This window comes from Amaranthus tricolor, chromosome 17 (genome assembly GCF_026212465.1).
Source record: "Amaranthus tricolor cultivar Red isolate AtriRed21 chromosome 17, ASM2621246v1, whole genome shotgun sequence".
NCBI lineage: Eukaryota > Viridiplantae > Streptophyta > Magnoliopsida > Caryophyllales > Amaranthaceae > Amaranthus > Amaranthus tricolor.
This window is the reverse complement of record NC_080063.1, coordinates 5,425,296-5,436,702: the sequence shown is the minus strand read 5'-3', so window position 1 is coordinate 5,436,702 and position 11,407 is coordinate 5,425,296. Positions and strand designations below refer to the sequence as shown.

At 31.6% G+C, this 11,407-nt stretch overlaps 1 protein-coding gene across 1 annotated transcript; it reads right to left on the bottom strand.

The window, feature by feature from the left end:
- Positions 1-397: 397 nt before the first annotated feature.
- Positions 398-5,883, bottom strand: LOC130804750 (selT-like protein). Its single transcript, XM_057669311.1, has 4 exons — positions 5,624-5,883; positions 5,481-5,545; positions 1,991-2,306; positions 398-863 (listed from the first exon to the last, which is right to left on the bottom strand). The coding sequence occupies exons 1-4, from the start codon at positions 5,801-5,803 to the stop codon at positions 741-743; spliced, it is 684 nt and encodes a 227-aa protein (XP_057525294.1). The 5' UTR covers positions 5,804-5,883; the 3' UTR covers positions 398-740.
- Positions 5,884-11,407: the final 5,524 nt, after the last annotated feature.

The following is an 11,407-nucleotide window of genomic DNA, read 5'->3' as shown; positions in this document are numbered from 1 at the left end:
TCACATAAGGAGTATATAAATGACATGAATAAGTGCAAACAATTGCACTTATCAAAGATGTGTGAAATTGAATTTTTTTTTTTTTCTATTTCAAGATTGTGACCATCTTTAGTCTCAACGCATTTGAAATCTGATGTCCTCTGTAAGCATCATCATCTTACTCAGTACATCTAGTTAATAGAAATTATGATCTAGGGTTTTGAAGAGGCTTGAAAGATGACAAGCCTACCTTTATCAAAGGAGACAAAGAGGTAAGAGGTTGTGATCGGTGAAAACCTTAACTCAAAATTAACTTGCCAGCAAATAGCAAAACAAGACAAAGTAGGATAAGCACTAAAGCTAATAACATATACCACAGTTTTAATAATGTGCCCATTACTCGTATATCATCAAACAGTTTTGATAATCAAAAGCTTTTAACTTATTAAAGTGAACTTGGGGTATGTTGTGTTTTGGCTTCCAGCACATATGAAACAAAATATAAAATAACTCATCCTTCATTTGCTGATATGGATTACAATGGAAGACAACATAAAGTATCATATCCTAATCATACAGAGCACCATTTTTGAAGTTCCTTCGGCAAAGTTGACAGTTCCATTAAAACCTGATACCAAAAAAATAACATAAGCATTCACCATGCTATAGTTAGAAAATGCAATCTACTGCTCAAAAGTCGACACATCTGATCGTGTCCAAGAGGTTTTCCCTTTTCTTCCCGGTTTAAGAAAGGAGGAGCTTCAAGCCGACCACATAGTTGCCCCAGCTGCATCCACAATATTAGAACCAGCAAGCCTTTTGCCTATAAGGTCCCTTAATTCAATTTCACCAGGAAATCTTTGCTGCCCCAACTTCGAAAACACCTACATTGTATAATAAACACAAATAGATGAGCAGTAATCAAGATATTTGAGAAAGGGATAAACTTGCCTATGTAATCAAGATATTTGAGAAGGGGATAAACTTGCCTATATTCTAGTGTAATTGCAAAACAACACTATTCCAAAAGACAAAAACCACGCATCAAGCTCACTACGAATCATCAGATAAATTTCAACATCTATTCATCTGTGTATTAAAAAGCGCGCCTGATGCACACCTAGGCGTGAGGCACTAAGAGGCCGCCACTTAAACACCTCCTAGAGTCTAGGCGCAGCGCAATACATGAGGCTCTTCAAAGGCGCAGCACAATACATGAGGCTTTTGCGCCTCACGCACCTCGTATATGTTAAATGTGAATTTTTTATAAATAACATGTCTTTGCCTCATATTACTAAAATAACCCTCAATTCTTAGTTGTTTCTTGAATGGAAAGCAATATATAACCCCTTTCTGGCCCTAAAGCAAAAATATGGATCGAGAAACGAAAGAGTAGAAATATTCTTTAAGTGTCGCCATCTTCACCGATCGATATATGATTCTGATTTAGATTTTAAATGTTAGTTTAAGTGTCACAAAACATTTCAAGCATCAAGAACCACTCTTTTCTTTCTTTTCCTTTGTCTTTGTTTTAGTTTTCATTTCTTTTGTTAACTCAAGACTATGATAATTCTTTTGTGAACTCAAGACTATGTTATTGACTTATCGAATTATAGTATGACTTTATGAGCTAAAGTTTAGCTTACTTGTATGTTATTATAATAAGAATTTCATGTTGTTTTGACTTTTAACTATTATTGAATGTTTTAAACTTGATTATGGAGCTTTTTAGCGAAATTGTGCGTCTCACATACAAAAGCCCGCGCCTTCGCCATGTGCCTCAGAAAAAAGGACCTTTTACGCCTCGGTGCGCCTCGCGCCTCTTAAAACTAAGCTATACATCAATTTGCAACGTAGTGAAGGCATCCCAAAACTACCCAAAGAAAGGAGAATGAATTCAATATATGAGCCTATGAGGTCCCTTACAAAAAAAAAAAGAGTAACCCCATGCATAGATACATACTACAAAATATTTTGGCAAAATAAATTGAGCAACCATCCAAGAACTTACAGGTTGTCCATCAAAAAACACTTCAAAAGCACCAGAGCTTTGTAGGTAGGACTGAATAAAGTTCCCGAATAGCCAGGTTGCAGAAATTGTTCCAAATCTATTGGCACGTAATGAGTAATACCACGGAGGTGGAGACATTCCCAATCTAGGAAAGATCTGGTCTCCTGCCATTATAATGGCAAATACTCCAACTTGAGCAACAGGTACCAATTTGCTAAGGATGCGTTTTGGAGCTGGAGGCGGATAATTTGCAAGAACAACATCAATTCCAGGAAACTGTGTTTCCAGCATATTCTTCATTGCCACAGCAGTACCCCTGATGTAATCAAATAATTTGATGTCAGGTAAAGTTTTTTAACACTGAAAATAGACATGCAGACAAATAACAGTTGTATGGTATTTGATGGTATTTGATATAAATCTAGAAAAGAAGCAGAACAGCTAGCACTCTTTCACCCTGTACCCCACATGAAGTGCAGTAAAGACCGCTGCCCACAATCTACTTTTTAAAGATCTAGCAGATAAGACAAGTAGTTACAGCTGCACATTCCATTTCTAACAGTGAACCTGCTGCAAAATTTTCCACATACACCAAAAAGCAGAGGGCTACAAAGCATTATGAAAAAAAGATGGCCTTCAATCAAAAGATTAATCAAGAAGGCAAAACAAACATGGGAATTTTGGGTCTAACATCCAGATGTTTGACGATACCTGGTTATCGTGAGTCCAAAATACAAATTTAAACACTAAGACATGAGATGGATCATTGAATTTTCTACCGCTTTACGTATATGATGTTTACATAAAAGAACCGCTATCAATTTAATTCACATTTCTTCTATTTGGGAGAGTTGTAGTAAAACATGTTAAAAGATGATATATAGAGAACACTAAGGAGAATTTTGAATCACATCGTATATGATATGAAATCCCGAGTATCCTCTGATATATGTACATAAAACAAGATAATGTAGGATAAAATCTACTCTCAAGTAATAATTATTTTTCGATTCTAGCGCAATATTATTTCTTTGTGAAGACATTGAAGTACACGAAAGATAAAAGGAAAAGGGCACCTAAGAAATATAATCCTTTGACAAAGATTCTTCTCTTATAAGCATTTGGTGGCACTCTTATTCTACATCTTAACTCCACATGGGAGGGCTCTTGCATTCATTGTTCATTCCAAGCCGAAGAAAAGGAATGTGATGGATAACCGACAACTAATGTAACACTGTCATATCTTATGCCATACGCTGAATTCTAATTAATGGGGTTTCAGCTAACGGAGAGACACAAGACTGGGTGGAGTGATAAGTATGCGATGGTTTCTAGCTAGTCACTCAAAAGTGGTGCACCACGAAAGTCGATTGCAAATGACAAAGAGTTGTCCGAGAACTAAGGTGTAGTGTTAAGTATGTAAAAGTTGTTAGGTCAGAGACCAAAATCCACGCACGAATAAGGTGTCAAATGAGTAAAGATTAACAAATATTAGAGATAACATATATATATATATATATATATATATATATATATATATACATATATATATATATATACATATATATATATATATACATATATATATATATATACATATATATATATATATATATATATATATATATATATATATGTATTTGAATCTAAGCTAACAAATGACATTTGGAATGTTTTAACTCTTTCAAGGAAATAATTAGAATGGTAGATGCTATGTGAAAACATAAGATTAACATTCTTTGCATGCAGGGGGCCAAGTGGATTTAGTGAAAAAAGAACATTCAAAATAGAGGATATTTAAGCTAAGTGTGGTATTTAGGGTAAGACGAGAAATAAAGTTGGTATTATGATGCATGCGTTACTAAACAATGAAAAAGGACAATGGTAAGGTAGAGAAGTCTAGATTAAATGATAATTATGAAGGTCAAGCTTGTTTATTGAAGAAAAACATTATATGTTAAAACAGTTAATATGCCCCTCAAGTGGAAGTTGAAGAAGCACTCAATGAAAATTAAATAATATAATGCAAAGTAACGCTAAGTGTGGTATTTAGGGTAAGACAAGAGAAATAAAGTTGGTATTATGATGCATGCGTTACTAAACAATGAAAAAGGACAATGATAAGGTAGAGAAGTCTAGATTAAATGATAATTATAAAGGTCAAGCTTGTGTATTGAAGAAAAACATTACATGTTAAAACAGTTCATATGCCCCTCAAGTGGAAGTTGAAGAAGCACTCAAAGAAAATTAAATATTATAATGCAAAGTACCATCAAAAGGTTGCATATTGGCAATAAGCCGGAGATCTGAACAATCATGTTAGGCACACTTAGTGGCTTTGTGAGTGTAAAGGAAACATTTCAAGAAATGTACAGGGAGTCTATTTTATAGTTGCATGAGCATATGATTTGAAAGTACTTGACACGCAGTATAAAAAGGGTGAAAATCATTTGCATATAGAAGTGGAGCAAATGCTATCAGATTGGAATATTACTTGACTAAGAGACGATAGCGAAGTTTTCTTAACAAAGAGGATATACTGGATCACCCAGCACAAACTCTTAGTCCTCGATGATCGTGTGCAATCAGGCCCGCGCAAGATAAAGTCGTTGAAGAAATTGATTGGGCTAGGAGGATGCAAATTCAACTTGAACGAAGATGCGCAAATCACTTTTTTCTCTATAAAGAAAGTGTATAATGGAGAGTTTTTTTATCATGAATGGATAGCAATGGTAATTTAAACAATGAGATGGTAAGAAAAATCATGAGATAAGAATTTTGGTGGGTATATTACCCAAAATTAGGAATGCTCTAAGCCAATCCTGTCATCAAAAACATTACTGTAATTTTCTATTTCCCGGTAACGTAACTTTCTTCAAGATTTCATCCTCTCGGGGTCCCAACCTAGAGGGTGGTAACTTGCAACAAGGACCTCCAAACCCCCCAGTTAGTACTATAATTGCATTCATGCGGGGGGGGGGGGGGGGGGGGATAGTAAATTATGTTTTCTTTTTCGAATTACGGTGTAGGCTTGGGGAGGGGAGAGCTAGGTAAAAATCAAACCCAGACCTTACCTTAAAAAAGTGTTACTTGCTCCAAGTGAGATATGACCCAATTCTCAATATCTTATAACTTGATATGACCATTTCAGAACAATAAAAATTCGCCTACAACACTTATTCAAGTATCATGAAAAAACCATCTCAATCGAAAAGTAAGCACATCAAACTTTTCATAATTCATGGAGTACAAGTAAGATTACATAATTTACCAAATTCAAACTCAAAATTAACTCCTTTGACAGTATTGCATGAATTTTGATGCATCACACTAATCACTAACACCAGATGAAAATTGCAACAAAGGAAAACCAATAATCTATCATAATTCATAATAATAGTAGAAATAATTGATTAATCCCCAATATAGTGTTAATCAGTAAAAAGAAGATCTTAATTTCCAACCCTAACAAAAAAGGGGAAACGATTACCTATAAGAGCAAGACGAACAGAAATCGATGGTGACAGTATGGCCATAACCAACAGAATTGCGTTGCTGCAAAAAAACAATAAAATCAAAAAACAAAAACAAATTGAATTCAAAAAAATTGAAAAAAATAATAAAAAATCTTACTTGAGTAGGTAACTGTAAATCTAAGGTCTGGTGAACAGAAGAAGGTTTAGGGACATGATGATGATGATGATGGTGGTGCTTAGATGAAGGTTTAGGAGGGTGAGAGAGAAATAGATTGAAAATGTCAGTAGAGAAGAGGAAAAGAGGAAATCCCACTAACAGAAGCTGAATTCGATCCATCGTCTCTCTACTCTACTCTCAGATTTGTGTTTCACAATATTTGTTCTTCTATACTAATTTATGTTGACTTTTTATATGCGACCAGCGTAATGCGGATGTAAAAATTACTTAGAATAATTTAATATATTTATAATTTTTTATAATAATTTAACTATTGATTTGGATAATTCAATGACCTATTATAGTAGTAACTCATTAAAATAGTAAATAGAAAATTATTTAAAATAAAAAAAAATTGAAAATTTACATAGAAAATTTTTGAATAATAAAACAAATCATAAAATTTTTTAAAACGTTTTTAACATTTTTTTTGAGATTTTATTTTAATTTATCTTTTTTTAAAAAAATAAAACTTGCTATAGCAAATCATCCGTTTACCGGGTTTACACTAGAAAAATAGCCATCAAAGTTATGATTATTCATGGTTAATCAATAGGTGGGATTATTATAAGAAAATCATAAATAGGTTGAATTATTCTAAGTAATTTTTCCTTTTAACTTTATATATATATATATATATATATATATATATATATATATATATATATATATATATATATATATATATATATATATATATATATATATATATCTATTTTGATAAATTTTTTTAGCATAAATAATAATCATACAAAAAGAAAAGATATTTAATAGTCATATTAAAAAATTCACCAATTCAATCAAAAGTAGATATTAATATTGTAATGTAAGTTATTGACAAGTCACCTTTTAATATTACAATGGTAAAAATAAATTTAATATATTTATAAGAAATTCAGTTAAAATATGCATATAAAGATGATAACATCTGATTCATCTCTAAAATTAGGAAACATAATTAGAAACTAAGAAAGCGGTTCTTATTCAATTTATGTGATTAAAGGCTTAATTATTATTTAGGTGTGATAATTAAGAAAGATCATGAGAGGAGGAAGGTATTAGAAATTTCATTTTTAGCGGTACACGTGGCAACGCCTTATACTTCTCTGACTCTCATTCTCTAATCTCTATGTCACGTCACTCACGTGTCAAGATGATTATTGTATTAGATAATAATTACTATGATTTGATGGTGGTGTTGTTCCCCCACAACGCTTCGGTTTTGAACTGAGTCTATACAAACCTAAATTTAGATTCGTGTTATGGGGTTGGATCTAGATTCCAATCGAGTCGATGGTTTTTAGCCCATCAATGTCATTAAAGCTTTAAATACAACATTATAATGTTATTCTGTGGATTTTTTTTAAGATTTGCTACTACTGGCGTTTCATAAAAGTATGTTGCTACCATATAGAATATCTTTTTTTATTTTGCTTGATAATTGCTTTGACCATCTCATTCCACCATGTTGTATTCTTCTTTATCATGAAACTAAATTCTCCTGAAATCTCCTACTCTATTTGAATGATGTAAGTTTTCATGGTCCAAGTATCTTCTACAATCGAAGTCATCTCCCAATATGCTTCTCTTTATCGACAAAAACTTTTGCATCTTCCTATTAAATCTCCGTCAATGAATCCTATATTTTTTTTTTTGCTTTCTTTACCTTTGGTCTTACTTTGAAGGAGAACATATAAGATGAGGAGTTTGTGTTGGGTTCACACTCTCCTAGGATAATCTTACTGTTTAAACATGCAACTAACTCTATCTATCAACCTTGTGAATAAATATTCAATTTGTGTTGCGTTTACTCTAGTTCCAAAAGTCATGCCAGGTGGCTATCATCTATCTTCTTAAATAATGTTTTAGAAACAAACAAATTGTTTGAGAGTGCAAATTAAAAAATAGACTCTCCTTATGAGGATGTTTGGCAAATGGCTGATAGCTGTTAGTAGCTAATAGCTGATTATAGTTACTGATTTGACCAGCTGATTTTATTAACTGGTTTGACCAGCTGATTTTGAACCCGCTGCTATAAGCAGGTTGTTCAAAAACAGCTTATTCGTATCAATAATGTTTCAACCAACTAATTCGCCAAACACTAGCATTAGCTGGTTTGACCACCCAACTCTATCTATATCAAAGTAAGCAAAATTTTCTCAATAAGTTAATTTGCCAAACACCCTATATGTATTCTTAATTCCATAGTCAAAACCTCCAAGAAAGTTTTTATAGCCACTGCAACATGCCCCTACGTGCACATATTCAAATTACTTTCGATACAGAGCTCTCGTTCACTGGTATGTATTGCACCGTATCATCGAGATCCTCCCAAAATTCAGTTTAAGTGGTTTATCTATCTCCACTTATAGTGCATAGGCACTTATGACATTCAAAATATTTCGTTACCATTTACAATTTCACTCTTATAATCTTATCATTATTCTTACATACCTCTACTCCACTACATCCATAAATGTTCATTCACCCATAAGAACTAAAATTTTTATTCTTGCCTTTCACCTACTATCTCTTTGGCTCTGTCACTAACCCATTTTGTTTAAAATGTTATCTTCTCATTTCTATTACATCCACCGGTTCTAAAACCATACCAATAAAACTATTAATATTCCAAAATTATTCTAAACCCAAGATCATTGGTTTTCCTTAATCTTATATGCTTAAAACTTGTGTGCCCTTACTCATTTGACACCACACTTAGGCCATGTAACCTGTCGTTTCTAGACGGTGTCCTAACATAAGTAACTTGCCCTTACTCATTTGACCCTACACTCGGGCAACGTGGTGCATCTTTTCCAGGTGATGACCTAGCAAACTTTGCATGTTTTTCACCACACCTAGGCCTAAGAAGTGCATAGCAATTTAAATAGTAACTTTTCGATAAAATAGCAGTTTGACTATCATTTGCTGGTTTACATAATTCTTTTTAGAATGTTATTAAATGTAGCGTCTGAAAATCAAAAGTAGTGAATTATGATCATTCATCTATTTTTTACAATAAATTATTTTTTAACATTTCCAGCTGGTCAAATAAGCCAATTAAAAAGGCTATCAGCCAACAGCAAAAAGCAATAGCCAAATAAATAATTAAAATGCTTAACCATAAATTCTTGTGTGAGACTGAGACGGTCTCACCGTGAGACGTTCTCCATACATAGGTTGAATAACTCAATCAATATAATTATTAACATATGAACTTCTTGTTTTGTGTCGCATCGAAAGACGATCTCTCACGATAGTAGCTCATACTTAACAACATTGGAGTAATATACACACTCTCTTCCTTAAAGTTGTTTTCATTTGCCATTTTGGATTCTTTTATTTGTTTTTCACATAAAAAATCTTATTGCTTATGGTTTTCACTTATTCCCCACTTACTTTATTAAAATAGAAGTATTTTTTTTTTAATAATTATGGATCTTATAATTTTTCTATTAACCTTTTTGATATTTTTTTTAATATTTATGGTCTTTATTTTTTCTGCATTAAATTTATTATTTAATAAATTAATATAACTACCATTTAATATATTTTATTTTTCTAAATTTAAAACGATGGTATTTATCTTGTAATCGTGTATTGTACTTCAATTATAGTAGTTTCTTGATGACTTAATGTGTGAATTGTGGTGACCGATGCGTACACTTCAGAGTTGTGAATATAAGCCGTTTAATCATTTGTACACACGGTGAGGGAAGCATTTCCTTACGGGGCAAGTTTCCACTTTTTACCCGCTTTATCTTATGCAGTGCAACTTCTAGGCTTTTACTACCACGACCACAATGAAATTGAATACATTACTTTTTTGTAATTTATTTATGACGTATTTAAAAAAAGTGATCCTTACTTAATAGATTGAACATCTGCAAGTGAAGTAGAAAGTTTGAGGTTTGAATCCTACTGGGCATAGATATCAGTACTAAGAGTGTTCTTTTTCTTTTTTTAGTTACACAAATTCTTGTAGACATGCCTCGTACTTTGATTAAACAGTCTAATAATAAAAGCTTTTAACTTATGGGTTTCTTGCTTTGTGGTCATCTTATCGTGAGACGGTCTCATATCAGACGGAATGTTTGAGTTATTATAATCATTATTTATATATTTATTACATTTTTATATTTTACCTATATATTTAATTTAAATTTTATATCTTATCTATATATTCTCCCACCTTTAAAGTTTATCTTTTAACTACTTTTATTGCTTTATTTGAATTACATAATAACTAATATCTGATAGCTGATAACAAATAATTGATTAGAATGACAAATTTGATTAGTTGACTTTATCACTTGGTTTAACCATGTTGATTTTGAATTCGTTGTGATAAGTAGTTAGATTAATATTTCGGCCAGCTAATTTACAAAACACTGAAATTAGAAGGTTAATAGTTCGACCACCTAACTCTATATTTGTGCCAAAATAAGCCAAACATAGGGATGCTAAAAAATATCTGATCCAAAATATTTGGTATTCGGTTTTAGAAATTGGATAAATTATTTGGTTTTGAAAATTGGATAATTTGAATCAGGTATCCAATTTTTAAATCAGATCCTAGATTCGGATCGAATTATTGGCAAAACTGGGTATTCGATTTTCTAGTTTTTTTATTATTTTTTATTTAATTAAAATTATATAAATATTTTTTAATAAAAGTTTTTGTTTAGGTTGTTAAATTCAATAATACGTACAATTCTCAATTATAACTAAGTTATATAACTATTTTATTGTTAATTAATTTAGACATTTAAAAATCTAACCATATTTCTGAAACGATTTGTATTTAAAGTTTAAAAAATAAGTTGATTAAAGAGAGAACACGAAGTAAGCTTAAATATTTATGTGGAAAAAAATGTAAAATTGTATAAAAGAAAACACAAAAAAAGAAAAATCGGATACTCGGTGTCTGATCCGGATTAAGCCGGATATACGTTTTTCGGACCGAAACTGAATGGTAATTTTCACTATTGGAAAAAACTGGGTATCCGGATCCGAATCGGTCCAAAATCCGGTTTTGAACTCCCCTAGCCAAACACGTCTAATAAGTTATTTTACCAAACACCCTCAAAATGTATACTTGGAAGACTTGGACTTGAGGGTATTTTTTTAGAACAAAAATACATTGTTTTTCCACTTTTCCCTTTTTTAATTTACACAAAATATGTACTTGATGCTAATTTCAAATTTTCTTTGTTTCATTATACTTGGTACACTTTTCTTTATTTAACTGTTTTAAATTACTTGATATATTATTATTTTTACAGTTTATTTTGCCTCTATTTTTTCCCTATAATTTATTCACTTTTACACTTATATTCTTAGAGGTTATAATGTTTTTTTTATTATAAAATATCAATTTTATAAAATAAAACAGAAGAAGTACAATGATAGAGTGTGAAGTACTATTCATTTATTCATTCACTTTCAATTTTCATTTTCATTTTCGGAAAATTCCAAATATCCATTCAATTCGCACTTCCCCAAACACGCTCTTTCATCTCATTTATCCATCATTACGTCACCATGACCTCAGTTCAACGCCATCTCAAGGTGGGAACAAATGAGAAAATCCCCTCTAAAAGTAAGAGCGTGGACCCCATTTAGATCGTAAGAAACAAATCCTATTATTATACAAAAATATTCTCCGATTTATCTATCTTATTAAATTTGTCTCATTAATATTTAACAGAGAAACAAAAACAA